This window comes from Callospermophilus lateralis, chromosome 10 (genome assembly GCF_048772815.1).
Source record: "Callospermophilus lateralis isolate mCalLat2 chromosome 10, mCalLat2.hap1, whole genome shotgun sequence".
Classification (NCBI taxonomy): Eukaryota; Metazoa; Chordata; class Mammalia; order Rodentia; family Sciuridae; genus Callospermophilus; species Callospermophilus lateralis.
In genome coordinates, this window is record NC_135314.1 from 92,534,157 (window position 1) to 92,554,744 (window position 20,588).

At 40.6% G+C, this 20,588-nt stretch overlaps 1 protein-coding gene across 1 annotated transcript in view; it reads left to right on the forward strand.

Moving 5' to 3' along the window:
- The window catches only part of Nceh1 (neutral cholesterol ester hydrolase 1), a 67,642-nt gene extending 56,755 nt beyond the window's left edge, over positions 1-10,887 (forward strand). The window contains exons 4-5 of the mRNA XM_076867335.2: positions 4,754-4,925; positions 7,068-10,887. Coding sequence (XP_076723450.1) covers positions 4,754-4,925; positions 7,068-7,685 — 790 coding nt within the window. The 3' untranslated portion in view covers positions 7,686-10,887. The remainder of the gene's footprint in view (positions 1-4,753; positions 4,926-7,067) is intronic.
- The last annotated feature ends 9,701 nt before the right edge of the window (positions 10,888-20,588 follow it).

The window sequence follows — 20,588 nt, forward strand, 5'->3', positions numbered from 1 at the left end:
AAGACTTCTCTCTCTCTCTCTTGCCAAACCTAATGGGAATATAATTTCATTGCAGACCATCACATGAACCTTTCACCTAGCTGGCACAGCATGAAACAAACTCTGTCCTTTCCCACAGCAGAAGGGGGCACACATTGTTTCCAGGTTAGGTTATTTTGAGCAATAATGCTGTTCCAACCCTCAGCCCAGAATGACCCTCATGTTCTTTGACTTGCATACGCCAGGAGCAACTCACATGTCCCCTCTACTCTGAGCTTATGCATAATATCTGCCTTTGACTTAAAGAACAAATCGTCAGTCTTCCTGAGCATTGCTTTATCTCACTGGTCACTGCTAATAAAGTAGGTCATAGAGAAAGTATTAGAATGTAGAAATGGTGCTGCTCACTTCAGGTTGGGTACATCTTAACTCTTTGGTACATAATTATGGCTTGACTTCGACTTCCAGAGGAAGTCAAGGTGCCCATGTCATGATGTGTGGTCAGAGCGGTTCTAAGGAAGGAGGGTTACTTTGGGTGTGTGTTGCAGGGAGAGTGCTCAGAAGGTTTAATGGGAGAAGTGACATTTGTTTTTTTTTTTTTTTTTTTTTATTCAAAACATTACAAAGATTTCAGAATCACATCGGTTACACATCCACATTTTTACATAATACCATAATAGTAACTGTTGTTTGAAGTGAGACTTAAAAAGAATGGGAACATTTGATGGGGAAGTGACTGGAGAAGGGCCCAGGGGTTAGAGAGACCACTTCATTGGGAATGGGAATGAGGGAATGGTGTTCAGAGAGGAATGAGATGTGACTGAACTCTGATGATTTTTAAGCCCTGGCTACACATTAGAATTACTTGCAGATTTTCTTCCAATATGGATGCTGGGCCCTACTCCACACGAATCAAATTGGAATATTTTGTAGAGGGGCAGGGTTTTTGAGAAACTGCCAAGATTATGCAGATAAGTAAAGTACATAAAGAAGAGAGAACCCAGGTTGGGGATTTAGCTCAGTAGCAGAGCTCTGGCTAGTATACATGTGCAAGACCCTGGGTATACCCCTCAGATTGAGGGGAATAGGAGGGAAGAACTGAGAATCCTTAAATGTGTGCACAGAAACCAAGAAGTGGAGTCTTTGAAGATGGGCCAGAAGAGTAGGGGGTTAGGAAGAATTTTCATTTTTATATGTTTTTAAAACCATATAATATATTGCTTTCACCATCACAAACAGAGCTCTGCAACATATATCTAACATTTAAAAGGTAGAAAATAAATCTTCAACATTTTGTTTGGAAGGAAGAAAACTATGTTGTTAAAGATGAACCATAGGCCCAGGTGTGATGCTAGGTGTTTTGAGAACATTTTAAATCCTTTGAAATCATGAGAATGTTCCAAGATGTGAAAAATCCACAGTTTAGGGCATTTAGTACTTTGATTATATATGCATATTCTTTTAAAGATTGTGGATTTTGAATATGGAAAATATATTTTAAGGGAAGAGAATGAGTTTTGAAGTCAGTGGTAAACTAAGATCCCAGGTCTGCCCTTTCCTGCCTGGTGTGGTCAAGTTATTCATCCCCTTGAGCCTTGTTTTCTTATCCTTAACCCACAGGTTTGTTCTGACATTTGAGTGAAACATAGCTGTAGAACATTTGGCAAAGTGTCTCATCTAGGAGGAATACGATAAGCTTTCAGAGTGTACATATTTATTCAACTAATTAAACCTCATGCCTGAGTTTGTACTTTTTGTTCACCTAGGAGGAAGTATGTGCAGCGATAAATTCTAGCTGGCCTTATAGTCAGCTCTCCCTGCAGTGAGTTGGGCACGTTGAGACATACTTACACATTTATATATACATACACGTGTGTGTGTGTGTGTGTGTGTGTGTGTGTGTACTTGATATATAATATTAAGTGCTTTTACTCCATATCTATATTATTTATTTACTTATTTAGGATTCCAGGGATTGAACCCAGGGGTGCTCTACTCCTGAGTTACATCCCCAGCCCTTTTCATTTTTTATTTTGAGACAGGGTCTTTCTAAGATGCCAAGGCAATTTTTAAATAAAAAAAAAAAAAAATCCTTTTAAAAGTACTTTTTAAAAGACATAGCTTTGAACACAAGTAGAGATAGTAGATATATTTATATATGATTTCTCTGGCTATATCACCCAAGAATTTCCTTCTAATTCTCAGTTTTCTGTCTTTATGAATATATTATAAAATTTTGTGATAATTTTCAAGTGATAATTCTCAGGTGTATTTTCTTTTGCACCAGGTTACCTAAAAAATAGTTACTTTCAGTATATTTTCTAGTCTACAAAAATAGTGTTCCTAAAGAATGTTTCCAATTTGAGCAAAAATAAGAAGAGGGGTTAGAATATGGATCTTCAGAGGTTCTAGGAAGACTCTTGCATCATAATGTTGTTTTTATGCATGTTTACTTTGTTAGCTGAGTCAGTTATTAATTGACAAGATTAATCAGTAGCATGCCTATAGAGTACCAATTTCCCTTGGTCCAAGGCACTGAGTCCTTTTCTGAAACAGCATCTGAAATTCAAATTTAATTCATAGTTGTATCCTAGTAGGAATATGTTCTGATCTCCTGGGCAACCATGAAAAGTGTTTGTCATGATATGTAGAATGGTAGTGAAATAAAACAGCCTTTATTTTCACAACTTGAGTCTTGAAGTGCGGCTGTTTTTTTTTTTGTTGTTGTTGTTGTTGTTGTTTTTTTTTTGTTGTTGTTGTTTTGTTTTGTTTTGTTTTTTTAATTAAGCATTCAGCTTGGAATGGGGAAGTGACCAGGCATTGGGGTAAACAGACTCTTGTGAGATGTTGCCACCTAGTGGCAAAATGGTGTAATCCTGGTCTAGCCTTTTATGAATGGAACAGTGCCAGAGGCAGCTTAAGACTGAAAATCAACTGGAGGAAAAGCATTTTGAATGATTAATTGATCACCACAGATATAAAAAAATTAAAAAGCTTATTTTATATGCTACATAGCAGTCACTAAGGTAATTTCTTATTGCATTTAGTTTCAAAGTGTAACACTTCCTGAATGAATAGTTCTGCATTCACTACTTATTAAAATATTCCACAGATTTTTGCCCATTTGATTGCATCTGCACTGAATATCAAGATGTTTAAATAAATACCTGTGTTTTAGTTGGGGAAAATAAATGGTCTTTTTTAGAGTAGATTAGAAAAAATTGGTTTCTGAAAGTAAACATTCTCATTATAAGATAGAAATCTAAACCTTTAAATCTTAAATGACTGTTAATTCAATTTTGTTTGTGTGTTTATGTGTGGGGATCAAACCCAGGACCTTGTGCATACTAAGCAAGTGCTCTATCACAGCCACACAGCTATTCCTCTGTTATTCAACTTTAATTAGGTAATTAGTTTCTCTCTTAATTTATTTTGGTATGTATTTGACTTATTTTACAAATCAAGTAATTTTTTTTACCTGTTTTTTTTTTTTTCTTTTTGGTACTGGGGATTGAACCCAGAGGTGCTTTACCATTGAGCCATGTTCCTATCCCTTTTCAATTTTTACTTTGAGACAGGGTCTCTCTAAGTTGCTTAATGTCTTACTAAGTTGCTGAGGCTGGCTTTGAATTTGCAGTCCTCCTGCCTCTGCCTCCTGAGTCACTATGATTACAGGCATATGCCACCATACCTGGCTGTACCTCAGTTTCTTCATTTGCAAACTGTTTATACTAAAAAAAGGTTTATTGGATAAATGATGATGACCCTGGACCACTCATAGATACTGAAAACACAGTGATGAATAAAACATGGTTCCTGATATCAGAGAGCACAGCCCTTTATAGGAAACACAAAAGGAAATAGTTTTAATTAGAAGCAAAAAGAATGATGAATATATCTAAGCACACAGAAATATCAGGACATTCCTTGAGAAGCCAACCTTGCCTCAGATGCAAGTGGAGTTGCAGTGAAACCTTCCAGTTAAGGATTGAAGGATGAGTGGGAATTAATAAGCAAGGGAGGAGGGTGGCACTGAGCAAGGCACTCCATGTCAAGACTACCAATGTGGATACGTAAGGTAATATTATGAGGGGGCATAAGATGAAACTGGGGTATTCGTTATTACCAACTGTAGTATCACCAATTGTAATATCACAGAGATCTCCAACTTTGAAAGCCCCATAATATCCTAGAGGGTCTGTACTAGACTAAATGGCAAACTTAGCTTTCTTTTTGCTGGTTAAAGCTGATCTCTTAGTTCAGACTCCCATGAGTACAGATTTTGCTTGGGTTCAATGTCAGGCTGGCATGAACCTCTTCAGTGGAGCACATTTTATAATACTTATCAAATAAATTATGAAAAATGTCACATGGGTTCATTATATGTGAGATCAATAAAGTATGATTTTGTGGAGTCGCCTTCTAAGCTGAAAGCATTGTGAATGGAACATTGACTTCCAGGCTGAAACTTCCTAAATCTATTGTAAGTCTATCCTTAATAATCAACATCTGTATTTTAAGGTTTACTTCTTGAGTTAGTGGTGGGGATAAGTGTGTTTTATTTTATTGGATTGCTGGTAGTTAAAAACAAACAAGCAAAAAAAAAAAAAAAAAAAAAGCTACTGCCAATACAAAATTATTACATTACAAACTAAGTATCTTGCAAAAAAATTATTTTTATGTTTAAAAAAAACCAGTTTTTGTTTTTTAAACTTTAAGTGGCTTATAAAAACTTCATGAAGTCCTTAAGTGAATACAACTTCTGTCTTCACAGATACAGGCTAGTCCCAAATGTTTATTTTCCTGAGCAAATTCATGATGTTGTCCGTGCCACAAAGTACTTCCTGCAGCCAGAAGTTTTACAGAAGTACAAGGTTGACCCAGACAGAATTGGCATTTCTGGGGACAGTGCTGGTGGAAATTTGGCCGCTGCCCTTGGACAACAGGTAACACCACTGTCCTGCAGTGCTGGTGGTCACATCTAATAGGCCAACACATTCTCTATTACCTGTGCAAAGTCATTGTTGGGTGGGCTGCTCCTGCAAAAACAGGTTATTCAAATGATCACACCTGCAGAACATACAGATCTTTTTGAAATAGGAATGCAGGTCACTGAAGGAAGCAATTCTGAGTCCTTGGGGAGGCTCCGATTTCACTCAGTGTTAGAAAAGGCCTAACATTTTAGAGGGCTCTTTGTTCCAAAGGGCGATGCTTGGAAATTAAGTATCCCCCACACCTTCTCCATGTTTAACTTGCAAAATGGGATGTTTTTCTTAAATGTCAGATCATTTTCTTAGAACTTTGAGACAAATTTTAAAATGTTGCCCAAAGTTTTCTTTTAATATGAAAAAGAAAAGAAATGAAATAGTTCAGCTGTTTTATTGTATTTATTTTTGTGGTACTGGGGATTGAACTCAGGACCTCTCACATGTTAGGTAAGCACTCTACCATTGAGCAATGTCCCCCATCTTTTTTATTTTTTAAATTTTGAAGTAGGGTCTAGATAAATTGCTCAGGCTGGTCTGAAACTTACAATCCTCAGCCTCAGTCTTGAGAGTACCTGGGATTTACAGGAGAGCGCTGTTGAACCCAGCTTGGTTCAGCTATTTTAGATGTTAAATTACAAGTTGAACTTATTGTAAGTTCAAGTTCAGCCTGGGCAACTTAGTGAGATCCTGTGTCAAAATAAAAAATAAAAAGGGGTTGGGGATATAACTCATTGGTAGAGTGCCCTTGAATATCTCAATCCCCCGTACAACCACACACACACACACACACACACACATACAAACATAAAATGGATCTGAGGTTTACCTGAATAAGTTCTATAAAAACTGTGTCATCTAGCCCTAGGAGTCTAATAGCACTCAAAATCTTTGGTAGTTGCATAAATACAAAGATACACACAACATCCTCTTATGGATTAAATAATTTAAGAACAGCATCTCAGTCTTCTCACCTCCAGATTTCTTTTCATATCTTCCAATAATAGCATCTGCCATTTTATTTGTGATATCCCTTGTTTTTTTCTTAATAATTATTAACTAATAATAAGTAAAGAACTCAATTCTCCATGTTGCATGGGCAAGCGTGCTGCCCATGTGTCCACAGATGGCAGAGGAAAACCCTGTGCAGTGAGGAGGGCACCACAGGCCATAGAGCCAGACAGAATGGGGTGTCAAACAGGCCCCACCCCCAAGAGAGACAGGGCTCTAGAGAACTCTCTCAACCTCTCCCAGCTTGAAGACAACTGAGGGCAGGCATCTGATTGCAGGATTTGGTGAAATGACATGTGTACAGTTCTTGGCAGATGCTGTTATTTATTGATCATTTTCTCTAGCTTTTACAGAGTAGTTACATCTCAAGTCCGGAGATGCTTTAGTTACCCAGGAAACACAGTGACTTGGTTAGCTTCCTTTTAGATGGAACATGACCAAGGCCCAGTTTTAGATAGTAGAATTACAAAATGGAGTCCCATGCTCACACTGCAGAGAGCCGCAGGTGAGCTGAGATTGCTGCGATGGGGATGCACTGCCATTCGCATTTCAGCTTTGCTCTGGGGCATGTGCCCATTAAGCAGGATGGAGGGTGCATTGCCAGCATTATTTAAATCCCAGTCTCTCATGGAGCATGAAGACTAAATGCTCATCAGAGGGGATTCTACTAAAACACCTTGGAGTGCTGTCATCTGTTCATTTAGCTTCTCCTATACCTCTCCTGGAAGAGTAGGGCTCGTTTTTTTCCCCTTAGGAAGCTATTCATTGCCTTTTGGGGATGAATAAAAAATTAAATAAGATTCACAGATTATTTGTCCACAATACCTACCAATCAGCACTAAATGCCAGACGAGAGAGATGAGTTAAGCATTAATGTGGGTTTAAAGAATTCAGAGTTCACCTTGGGTTCATTCAAAACTGAGTCACTAAACAACATACCTTTCTTTGTAAACATAACTTAATACTGGTCTTGGTAGAAATTTAATGTTCATGCTTTTGACTGATTTAAAGTAGTGCACGAAGCTTCTCTAAAGGGTGTGCTTCTGCAAAGGGAGCCACGCAAAATGAAATAATGTGTTTCCTCTTTTCTAGTTTGCTCAAGATGCCAACCTAAGAAATAAGCTCAAACTGCAAGCTTTAATCTACCCGGTCCTCCAAGCTTTAGATTTTAACACACCCTCTTATCAGCAAAACGTGAACACGCCCATCCTGCCCCGCTATGTCATGGTGAAGTACTGGCTGGATTACTTAAAAGGCAACCACGACTTTGTGCAGGCCATGATAGTGAACAATCACACTTCGCTTGATGCGGAAGAGGCTATTGCCCCCCGGGCACGTCTTGACTGGATGTCCCTCTTGCCTGCATCCATCACAAAGAACTACCAGCCTGTCATGCAGACCAAGGGCAATGCCAGGATCGTCCAGGAGATCCCCCAGTTGCTGGATGCCCGCTCTTCCCCACTCATCGCAGACCAGGAAGTGCTTCTGCACCTGCCGAAGACCTACATTCTGACCTGTGAGCACGACGTCCTGAGAGACGACGGGGTCATGTACGCCAAGCGTTTGGAGAGCGCAGGCGTGGAGGTGACCCTCGACCACTTTGAGGATGGCTTCCACGGGTGCGTGATTTTCACGAGCTGGCCCACCAACTTCTCAGTGGGAATCCGGACTAGGGATAGTTACATCAAGTGGCTGGATCAAAACCTGTAAAGGAGTCAAACTTCTGGAAGACCCAACCGCTCCTGACCTCCTGCACCTGCTTTGGGAAGACATGGACTTTTTAGTCACCTAACCCTGCCCCCTCCTTGATACCTGTGAGTTTTAGAATCTTGAGTCCCTGCAGACTCTATGATAATCTAATTTTTTAAAATGAGTCTGACTAACTTAAGTACAAAAACATCTGAGTTTGGTGCCCCAAAGTGGACCTTTCTCTCTGTTCTCTATTTTAGTCAACTACTGTTAATATCCACCGCTGCGGAGAGTGGGACCAGGAGCCGCAAATTGCCTTGGATCCTGCCCTCCTCAAGATGTCCTTTTCAGAAATTTATCAGCTGTGGATTATAAAATGACTTTTGATGAGTTAAGAAAGTGTAAGCTCCTCTTCAACTCGCTAGAGTTTACTTTGGCTTCAGAGCAGTGTTACACGTGTGCACTTTTGGGTCATTACTGGGGGTCAAGTGCCCTCTGTTCTCTGTAGATGGTTTTGTTTCCTATGGGAATTTTGACAAAGGCTTTCTAGCAAGACAAGTTTCTCAAAGGATGTTCTCTCTCTCGTGTTCATTTTATGAGATAGCTATCTCTAAGTCCAGCTGGCTTGAAATGATACTTGAAAGTTACTTTCTACAACTATTCTTAGAAAATATGACTGCATGCACTGGATATTGACACCTTGTTAAGCTTTTATTGTTTGGTCACCACTGTCTCCTTGGGGAAATCTTTTGGGAACAAATTTATTTAGATTTAGAATAACTTTCCTATTATGAAATAAGTAAAAACAGACAAGTGAAACAACCTATTGTTTCATTAAAAACTGTTTTGGGCATAAATTATTAAGAGCAGCGTGTATATATATTTGGTATAGTCAGAAAATAAAGTACATTTAATACTAGTTTAACATTATGAAAAATACCTTTAGAAGGTCTAGTCCATTCTTGAGAATTCAACTTTTTCACTTATATGGCTTTAAAATGGGACTATTTTGATATAATACAATGTATTGTTTATTTTTTTAAGTTATTTAATGTTAATATATATAGCTAGACATAGGGTTTTTCTGAAAGACATCTGTAATAAATATTAAAAGGAATGGTATTTTTTAAAAAAATACTACTTTAGAGTTCTATCCACATGTAATTTTATGAAAAGAGATAAAATAGCAATTAATAGTACTAGATATTAGGACAAAATATTTTGATATTTATAAACATATAAAAGTTAAAATAATTAGAAATTCTGACCACACTTACTAAAGTCCTCTAAATTTATACAGTTGAGCATTCCCTAATCTGAAATCTGAAATGCTCCAAAATCCCAAATTTGGATCCTGATGTGATGCCCCATGTAGAAAATTCCACACCCTGAAAGTTTTTTTCATGCACAAATTTATTAAAAATAATAATGCATTAGGTTACCTTTGGGGTATGTTAATTTCTTCTTTAGATTTGTGTCCCATCCCCAAGATATCTCTTTATGGTAGATGCAGATATTCTGAAATCTAAAAAAATATAGTCCTTTTGAAACCCTTCTGGTCCCAAGTATTTCAGATAAGGGATGCTCAACATGTAGTTCCATAGCTTTGACAAGACACGCACTGCTCTCTCCGCACTTTATGGTCAGAGGAACCCTCTCTTATATTCTTCTGGGTGAAGGGCACACTTTGGCACCTGGTACCTACACCCCTCATTTTCTCCTTCTAGCCAGGTCTAGAAGTTCTAACACTCAAGTTTATCTTGACATCAATCTTCACTGCCAGTGGGGCATCTTTGGCAAAGTAAGAAACGTCAAATCTGATTTGAATTGAGCACCTGTCCTTCTTCCTGCCACCCCTGCTTCTGCCCCATGGTACTTTTAGGGACTGCAGAAAGCAGCAGCTGAGTCGTGATACACCATACTGTGGAAAGAAAGTAGAACCTTCTCACTCTGGGGGACGGGTATTTCCCACCTCCAGCAATGAGATAACAGATGGAAATTCACATTCTTGTTTTTAATTTATTGTAAGAGCCCATAGCATTTTATGTACAAAACACAAGTTAATGAAACTGTGTGTCTGTATGTGTTCCTGTGTGTGTATAAAAATAATCAAGCCACCTAGCTAAGGTACTTAGGTGAGTCACTGACCATCTCTGGGCCTCTTTTCCCTTTCCTGTGAAATCAGAGAGCTGAATTACTGCATCCTTAAGGTGTCTTCTGATTAAAAGTCCAACCAATTTGTCAAACTGGACAAACTGTATTGACCTATGGTGATTTTTTTTTCTGGAGGGGGAGGGGAGTTGGGGGGATGGGTCATAATTTTATATACTCAGATACATGCATCATCAAAGATTTGTTTTTCTTAAAAATTGAGAATTTAGTTCTTACCCTATGGTAGTTACCGTCCTCATATGATGCTATTTTTATTTTTATTTTTGTGAGCCAAGATTGATCCCAGGACCTTGCTCATGTTAGGCAAGCACTCTACCACTGAGCTGTACCATAGCCCCATTTAATTTATTTATTTTATTACCATTTAAAAGTAGACTTTATTTTGAATTTTTCTGCTCCTAAGAAATAAGAAATATAATACATGCACAGAGTTCCTTAAAATGACACTCCTCCCCCCAGATTGTGAGCCAAATCCTATAGTAATTACAGACAACAAATGATTCCAGATTTTTAAAGAGCTCTCTGAAATGAAAAGGGAGTAAGAAAAAAGGGGTCAACCACTGTTTCTGATAAAATACTTGAGTCTCATTGTCCTTTTGGGTTAATTCTTATAAAAAAAAATGTTAACGCTCTTCAGATTGATCTTTTTCTTAGTATAACTTTGTTTTGTTTTCCTGTTTTATGAAAAAGTTGATAATCTTTTAGTAATATTATTGTTGTCTGTGAAATAGGAACATTAATATATGAAGAAAAACCTTGAAGTGCTGCAAAATGTAGTGAGGTGTAAATTAATCTTCATGTTTTATCATTGATTTGTGAAGAATTTAAGACCATTGTGTAATTACCTTGGTGTGGATATAATATTCTATGCATGACCTTTTAACCTTTGACTTCTTGCCTCCTTCCCACTGCAAAGGGGAAAGGCAGATTTATGAAGGATTTTAGAAACAAATATATTTTATAAAATGAAAATCCAGTGTGGAGATGGAAAGCATATCTGTTTGAAATCATGTTTGGAAATAAAATGGCTCCATCTGGGAATTGCCTCCTTCACTTCCACTCCTTGCATTTTCTGGTTCCTGTTTGAGACACTGCTCCCTCTCTTTCTCTCTCTGTGCCAGATCTCTGTCCCTTTGAGTACTCCAGTTCGCTTTCAGTCCCTGGGAGGTGGTTTGGTGGCCTCTGTGGTGACACTCACCTCCTGTCTAGATACATTATGTGTTTGCTGCCCATGGTGACCCTGCCTCGAACTGGCTGGAGTTTTCATAAAAGCATGGGACTGTTGGGGACCTGAAAATATCTTTCAGCAAAGGTAGATCATAATGTAAATGGGGCTTGAACCATTTCAAGTTGACCCTATGGTCTCATTTGACACTTGAGCTTATTACGCTTAGTTTACATCAATAACGTAGACATATATAAAACTTTTTTCTAGAGTGAATCACTTATATTAATACTAAATGGTCACACGTGAGTGTGTAAATTAGATTTTCCTATTTAATTTTAGTTATTTTCATCTTCTCCAACAAAATTTCTGGTATGTGGCTGTATTTCAGTGTTCCTTTGGGACATGTAAATATAAGTTGTATATTTTTTGTTGTTGTTTGAGGTTCTTGTTTGTTTTGTTTATTTGTTTTGGTACCGGGGATTACAAAAGGGCTTTTTCCACTGAGCTGGACCCCCAGTCCTTTTTTTTTTTTAAAATTTAAATATGATCTCTTAGGCATACGTGGATTACTCTGTGTCCTTAGAGAATTATGGGGGGGGGGGTGACATCAGGTGCACATGTCTGTCTAGAATGCTCTTCCCTGGATTTTCTCTTGGCTGGCTCATTGTTGACATTTCAGACCAGATGCCCCCTCCTCACAGAAGCCCTCCTTCCCAGCCAGACTTTCTGCCCAACTCAGCACTGGGCCAGCTTTCAGGCCCCACCTCCCAGAGCCTAGGTCCTCTCCATCTGAAAGCTACACTTACTGTTTCTGTTTTTTATCTCCCGTCTCTGTCTGAAATCCTCTTCCCTGATTTCATTTTCTGCTCCTTTTCTGTTTTCCCTAAACTTAAAATTTAAGCTTCATGAGAGCAGGAACCTTGTCTATCTTGTCATCTCTATTTCCTGAGTACTTAAAACAGGGCACATAATAGACTTTCAAAAGAAGTTTTCAAATACACTAATCCTTGTCAAGAAAAATTCAGCTTATAAAATCATAGTATTATTTTTCATGTGCTTCTTCTAGAAGTAACTTAACATGTCAAATATAAGTCGTCACTTAAGACTAAAACTAGGGCTAGGGTAGTGGCTCAGTGATAGAGCACTTGCCTAGTATGTGTGAGGCACTGGGTTCAATTCTCAGTACCACATATAAATAAATTAACTAAATAAAGGTCCATCAACAACTAAAAAATTTTTTTAAAAAAACTAAATATTTCTATGCAAAAGGAAATAAGCCTTATTGTTAACTACCAATATATTTTTTAACTACCAAATTTTAAAACTAATTTTTTTTGATTGTTTGTTTTGTTTTGTTTGGTACTGGGGAATTAACCCAGGGACACTAGACCCCTGAGCCACATAACCAACCCTATTTTGTATTTTATTAAAGACAGGGTCTCACTGAGTTGCTTAGCACCTCACTTTTGCTGATGCTGGCTTTGAACTCATAATCCTCCTGCCTCAGGTTCTGGGATTACAGGTATGTGCCAACATGCTCAGCTCCAATATTTTTTAATGAACATCTTTTTCTTCCTTTCACAACTCAAGTGTGTTCTGCATTTTTCTTAACAGTGAGATTTCTGCTATGTTGAATAAACTGTTTCAAATGCCCCCAAAGAATGATCTATATAATGTTTCACAAGTGTTTCACGGAAATCAACTGAAAGAGTTTGAGAAATTTTAATCAAAGAAATTCTCTCCCTTTTAGGAGGCTACCTTCCCTCTGTTTTTTGTTGTTATTTGTTTGTTTGTTTGTGTTGTGGTTTGAATAAGAACACTGAACTACACTGCCAACCCTTTTTATTTTTTAATTTTGAGACGGGGTCTCACTGAAAGGAAAGTGAGGGAGACAGGTGAGAGGGAAATGAAAGACAGAGACCAGGCAGAGATACACATGAGAGTTTGTCAGAGCTGACAAATAAAGGCCATCTCTCCATAGACAGAGAGAGGCAACACAGGCTTGGGGTTCAAGACTTTTATGGAGCAGGCTCGGGAATTAGAGCTGAGCCGGTCCTAATATGGGCGGTTAAGGATGGGGTTGGTATGAGGGAGTGGTGAGCCTTTCTCAGAAAGGCCTTTGAGCGGGAAAGTGAAAATTTTTCTTAAGATGGCCATCCAGATGCTAAGCAAAGACCTTACATTCCCCCGCTTTTGTTTGTTTGTTATTGAGCCCCTTAAGGGACAGGGACTTGGATCAATCTTCTGTAGCTTCTTTCTGCTGGGAAGGGGAGGGGGGTCCGGGCCCTTGTTAGGGACTCAGGGTGTCATTGAGGCAATGGTGATGGTCAGGAGGTGCCGGGCAATGCTGACTCTGGACGGCCCAATTTTGGTGAGGGGTTGGAAGTCCTGTAGCAGAAGCTGGTTCATGGTTTGGTTAGAGATCCTCTGAATCTGGTCTTGAATAAATCTAATGATACAGGGAGTAAGCATTAGCAAAAGGCCCATGACAAGGAGAGAGGCCAGGAAAGGAAGTGTCCACTGGAGAAGGGGGTCACTTAGCTGCCATCCCTCAGTTCCAATGGCAGTGGGAAGCTTTGAGGCCCAAATGAGGCCGGAGTGTGGATAAAGAAGAAGAGCAGGATAAGTGAGTGGAAGAAGGTGCATGGTAATTATCCTGGGCTCCCAGGCCAGGATCCCAAAGCAGCTCAGATCCCTGAAGGAGAGAGCAAAGCTGAGAGGAGAATGTGATCAAGGCTGCTCTGCAAAAAGAGAGAGACAGCAGGAGCAAGGAGGAAGAGGAGCAAGGAGGAGGAGCAGGCCAGAAGATGGAGGGGGTTTTGAGACAGATGTGAATGGGCTCATGGTGTGAGGTGATAGAAGGACTTGAAACACCTCAGTCAGTAGGGTCCACCTCGGAAGGGGGTAATGGGAGGCACTGGCAGAACAGAATAGGGGATGGCCCTAAGGTAAGGGTGAGGATCAGGGGAGCAGCAGGCGAGTCTGGATGGAAGCGTATATGAGGGGAGAAGGAAAGTGTTGCCCCCAACTTTGTGAGAACATCTCTTCCCACAAGGGGATCATGGCACCAAATGACCAAAAAGGAGTGAGTAAAAATCAGAGAGCCAAAAGCACCAACAAGGCTAGGTGTCTGTAAGGGTTGGTAAGGTTTACCTTCTACCCTGACAACAGAGGTCATAGAATGAGTAGTATGCCCCAGAACCCTTGAGGACTGAAGATATAGCCCCAGTGTCTAGGAGGAAGGAGATATGCCTACCTGAAATATGCCGAGTTACCCTGGGTTCCCGTGGAGTGATGGTAGTGGTCAGTGATGGGGACCTGGGCCTTGTCAGTCCTCTGCAGCCAGTCCTAAGAGTTGAAAGGGGAACCAGAAGGGCCGGGTGGCTGGGGGCCACTATAGACTTGGGGACAGTCAATGGCCCAGTGTCCCATCTGATGACATTTAGGACAAGGGCCTGGAGGCTAGCAAGGCTTGGGACATGTATGAACCCAGTGACTCATCTGATCACATTTAAAACAGGGTCCAGGTGGTCTTGAGGGACCCTTCCACAGGCCAGTGGAACCAGAGACAGATGCTGAGGCCAGACGGATGGCTTGAGGGAGCATCTGATATTTCTGTTTCTGTTCCTTCTCGTCTCTCTTGTTATGCACCTTAAAGGCCACTCCCAGAACCTCAGCTTGAGGAGTTAGGGGTCCCCTCTCGAGGCACCTTAGTTTGGCTTTAATATCAGGGAAACTCTGGGAGAAAAAAATAGGACATTAATAGTTGTCTCCCCTCTGGAGTCTCAGGGTCCAGATTAGTATATTGTAATAAAGCCTTGGTCAGGCGGTCTAAATGCTGAAGGGTTTTCACTTTTATCTTGGATGACTTCCTGGAGCTTTTCATAATTGATAGCCTTATGGGCTGCCTTTCTAAGTCCTGCCATGAGGCGGGTAATGAATTGGTTTCTGCTAGTTACTCCTCCAGGCAAATTATAATCCCAGCTGGGGTTCCCATTAGGAACTGCTTCATTGTCAATCGGATGGGCAGGGGAGGTCTGATGTACCTCATCAGCATAATTTCTAGCTTCTCCCAAACTCACCTGAGCTCCTCAGGCAGGAGGGTGTTAGATAGATCATATGGACATCGTGGAAGGTCAAATCATATGATTGGGTCAGATATTGAAACTCTTTGATATATGTGGTAGGGCTTGAAGTATAGGACCCAGGCCACTTTTCTATCTGTGAAAGATCTGACAAAGAGAAATGCACATGAATCTGGATTACACCGTCTACCCCAGCCACCTTGCATAGAGGATACAGAGATTCAGGTTGGGCAGCGGCAGCCCATGAGCATGTGGTAGGAGAACAGAATGGTGGTGGGGCGGAGGGGACAGTTGCTGTCAAGGATTCATTAAAAAGAGAATTGTGGTGTGGTGGGGCTCATTCACTGGGTGGAAGGAGGAGGAGTCCTGGGTAGGATCTTCTGTCCCTTTGGAAGCAGGCATAGGGGAGGTAAGAGCTAAGAGGACTTGTGCGGGAGAGCAAGAGTTGCACAGAGAGGGCTTAGAACGTAGAAGAAGGCCTGAATGTATGATGTCTCTTTCCATTTTCCTGAACACAATAGTTGAAAAGATCCCTGGTAATATTGTGACCTAGAGTGCCGTTAAGTGGCCATTGAGAGTCCAAAGGATATTGAGGCCAGATCTGATTGCACGGACAGATTAGTATTGGGGGGTTTAGGTCTGGGGTGAGAGAGACCATAGATGAGCCAGGAGACAGCCTAGAGGACTATGGGAATGGATGAGGAGCCTCCTATGATGAGACGTAGGAGGTGAGTTTAGAGGTGGGGCGTCCCCCAGTCTCTAGTATCACCCAGTTGAGAGGATGGTTACCCTCAGGGGGTTGTCAACACCACTGGGTAAGCATTGGGGGAAGGGCCCGTAGAGGCACTTGGGTGCCCAGACGGGACTATGTAGGAGCAGAAGCAGTAGAGATTAACCCAAGGCCCAGCGGTCTCACCAGGAACAACCCCCAATCACCCTCAGTGGTTTTTCTCAAAACCTGGACCCTGTTGACAGTAGGGATCAGCTGTAACTGTGAGAGCTGTGGCTGGAGGCGCCCCAGCCACCTGACCATATGGTAACTCTAGGAATGCCAGAGGATCAGACACAGGGGACTTACCCGGAATGTCCAGTGGTGGGTGCAGAGAGGGCGTTTGGCAGAATGGAGGGCCTGGTCCCACAGTGGAATTCGGATCGAGGCTGGGGATGCTCAGTGACCCTCGAAGAGGGGAGCGGGCACACCATGGAACCTGATCCTGGGTTTCAGTACAAATGAAAGGAAAGTGAGGAACTGGGAGACGGGCGAGAGAGAAATGAAAGATGGAGACCAGGCAGAGATAGACATGAGAGTTTATTTGTCAGAGCTGACAAATAAAGGCCATCTCTCCATAGACAGAGAGAGGCAACACAGGCTTGGGGTTCGTAACTTTTATGTGGCAGGTTCAGGGATTCAAGCAGGGTGGTTAAGGGTAGGGTTGGTATGAGGGAGTGGTGAGCCTTTCTCAGAAAGGCTCTTGGGCAGGAAAGTGAAATTTTTTTCTTAAGATGGTGGCTGTCACTTAAGATGGCCATACAGATGCTAAGCAAGGACCTTACGCTCACTAAGTTGCTGAGGCTAGTCTTGAATTTGTGATCCTCCTGCCTCAGCCTCCTAAATTGCTGGGATTACAGGTGTGCGCCCCTGTACCTGGCTATATTTTTTACGTGTCTGATGATATGGAGAATTTTCCACAGATTTTTTTCTGGCCCCGTACATTTCTAACCTTATTTTTTTTCCTCCATCCCCTTCAAACTTCCAGTGCTGGATGCCAAAGAGGAAGTTCATCCTACAATACATCCGGCCTTGCCTTCTGTAGAGAATAGAATGTGGGTTTTCCCAGAGACTCCTCACTGGCTGAGCCAGCAATAACTTAGATGTAGCAGCTGCAAATTGCATTAATGTTTTCTACTGAATCAAAACTAAACGTATCTCCAGCTCAACTTTCCCTTGATAGGCCCTTCAAAATACCTGCAGCTGCCTTCAGCCGGCGCCACGTGAGGAGTCCTGATAGAGAGGAAGTTGAGATGGAGAGAGTCATCAATATTAGCCCACTGCAGGTAAAAGCTATTCTGATCTTTGTATATTTTTAAAAATCAATAATTTTTTTTTCTTTCTATCTTTGGTGCCTCATGCATACTAGGTAAGCATGCTCCCACAGAGCTACTCTCCCAGCCCAAGAAAAGAACTAACCTTGGGTACCTATGAAGGGGGTCTCTCCCATTCCTTGATAAAAGTCTGTGCAAATGAGGGACCCTTAAACTCAAGTTTTATGGTAAGTCTGTCCCTGTCACAATTCTTCGGATTCATATGTTCAGCCTCCTGTGCTTCCTGTGGGCATCCTAGAGCCCCACCAGTGCAGCAAGACTCAAACCAAGTGCACTACCCTCTCCTGCTGCTGGCAGTGATATTGTTCCTGTAGCATTTGATTGTCCACCTTCTCCCCAGTTACCCAAGTTAAAATTATGACAGAGTTCCTTTTTGTTTGTTTGTTTGTACCAGGGATTGAACCCAGGGACACTTAACCATGGAACCACATCCCCAGACCTTTTTTTTTGTACTATTTACTTAGAGATATGGCCTTGCTGAGTTGCTTAGGGCCTCCCTAAATTGCTGAGACTGGCTTTGAACTCACAATCCCCCTCTCCCCCCATCTCCTGAGCAGCTGGGATTACAGGTGTATGCCGCCACAGCACCTGGCAGATGCATTTTTTAAAAAATGGTGTATCATAATTATATAGTGGGATTCTTTGTAACATATTCCTGCCTGCACATAATTTGATCAATTTCATTTGACAATTGCCTTTATCTCCTCCAGTTCTCCAACCTCTAATCACAAAGTCCCATAACTTAATTCCTGTTTCCTGAATCTATTCTCTTCTTTCCATCACCCACTGCTCTAGTTGAGTCTCTCATCACTCTTTGCGCAAATAATTGCAATAACTAACTGCTTTTCTTCTCTCCCTCCATCTCGTGTCCCTCAATTTCATCCACTCCACAACTGCATACACAATGAATTAAAACTCAAACCTAACCATTTATTTCTTTTTTAAAAATTTATTTGTGTCTTGTTTTGTTTTTGGGGTGCTAGAGATAGAACCCAGTGCCTAGGCAAATGCTCTACCACTGAGATACAACCCCAGCCCCTAATCATATAATTCTAACCCTGAAATCTTTCAGTCTACTGGCAAGGTTTAGGTCATTTAATATGACACACACAGCTGTCCCTCGTGACACTGCAGCTTAAGTAAGTTAAGTAAGCTTAAGTGTGGTTTGGGAATCCACTAACTCGAAACTGCTTTCATATTACTACTGGAAAATTGCCTTGTCACCATCTTCCTTTCATGAGCATATAGTGGAGTCTTCAGCAGTGGCAGACACACAGTGTCAAGTGCAGGAGCAGATAGGAGAATCCAGCTGTCTCCTACTGTGTACAGTAAAAAGACTCGGAAGATGTTGACCACCTCATTAAGTCATATTAAAGAAAATTATTTTCCCCATAAAATAGAAATTAAGGTAATATGTATTTAAATAAACAAATAACTATGTTTTATGTTTCTCAGTTTTTATTTCTAACATGAAAACATAAATAAATGAGGTTTATATAATCAAAAACTCTTGAGAAGGAGTCCTCAATAATTTTTTTAAGAGAGAGAGAGAGAGAATTTTTTTTAATATTTAGTTTTTAGTTTTCAGAGGACACAACATCTTTGTTTGTGGTGCTGAGGATCGACTTGAGCCACATCTCCAGCCTCCTCAATAATTTTCACAATTATGAAGTCCAATACTAAAATGGTAGAGAGCTGCTACTCCGCAGCGCCCTCTCTTGGCCACCCCTGCATATTGTGCTCTGCTCTAGCCTGCCAATGCTGAGCTTATTACCATGGTTCTGCACACATCCTGCACATGCACCATGTTTTCTCCCCCCCCCCTTCCTCCTCCTCATAATTTTTTAGATACCTTGCTTTTATTTATTTTTATGTGGTGCTGGGGATCATTGAAGCCAGCACCTCACATGTGCTAGGAGAGGACTCTACCGCTGAGCTACAACCCCAGCCCTTGTTTTCTCTTCTTTCTGGAGCCATTTGTAACTCTTCAGGATGATTTAGGTTTCACATTGCACTCAACACATAGTATGATATATCTGTTGATGGATCTGACTCCTCATAAAACTGGGATTTTTTTTTTTAACTAGGGATTGAACTCAGAAGCATTCTTCCACTGTTCTTCTACACCTGCATCCCTTTGTAGTTTTTATTACAAGTTGCTGAGGCTAGCCTCAAACTTGGAATCTCCCGACTCAGCCTCCTGAGTCACTGAGATTACAGGTGTACATCACTGCACCAGGAAAAACAGGATCCTTGAATGAGGTATTATGTCAGTATCACAGAGGTGATCCCTGTGCCTGATGTGGTGCCTCTTACCAAATAAGCTTACTCTGTAGTCTTTGGCAAAAAACTAGTTGTCTTGTTCTTTGGTTGCCACAAATAAAAAAGTTATGAAATAAAAAAATTACACCTGATGCTATATCATATTTATAATATATTTGATTTTTTTATTTCATTAAGATATAATCTCTGGAAATTTTCTCACAAATACTTTCTTTCTACTAATGCATTGAAAAATCTCATTTGGTCAAAGAATGAAATCCCAGGCTGGGGATTTAGCTCAGTTGGTAGAGTGCTTGCCTCACATGCACAAAGCCCTGGGTTCAATCCCCATCACAAGGAAAGGAAAGGAAAGAAAAGAAAAGGAGGAGGGAGGAAGGAAGGAAGGAAGGAAAGAAGAAAAGTTTTGAAATTCAAAGCTTTTGCCTCTAGAGGGCGCTCTTAAGAGTCGATGCCATTAGTCACATCCTACACTGCTGTTTTCTCTGGAATTAAAAAAAAAAAAAAAAGGAAAGAAAAGATTTCTCAGCTGCTGTTGTTCAATTCTCTCCCTTGTTTCCCCCCCACACCCCGCCCTTTCCCCTCACAGATGAGGTAGAGATGGAAGATGGGAGGGGAGGGGAGGGGGGATAGTAGGGGATAGGAAAGGTAGCAGAATACAACAGTCACTAATATGCCATTATGGAAAAATGTGAATGTGTAACCGATGTGATTCTGCAATTTGTATTTGGGGTAAAAATGGGAATTCATAACCCACTTGAGTCAAATCTATGAAAGATGATATGACATGAGCTTTGTAATGTTTTGAACAACCAATTAAAAAAAAAGAGATTTCTCAATAGCTTTCTGATACTTACTATAAAAAGTGAATGTGCTGTTTCAACGCAGAATAAATTAAATTTGTTGGTTTTTTAAGTAGAGAAAATTTAAAATTTAAAATCCTCATGAGGACCTGAAAGAAAAGTGAATTCTCAAACAAAACAGAACTCCTGTTGACCCTTTGTTAAAACATGACTCATCTTTATTAAAACATTACTCATCACTAGCTGCTCACTAGTGTTTTGTCTTTTTTTTTTTTTTAACATGTTTTTATTCAAGATAGATATTTGTTACCTA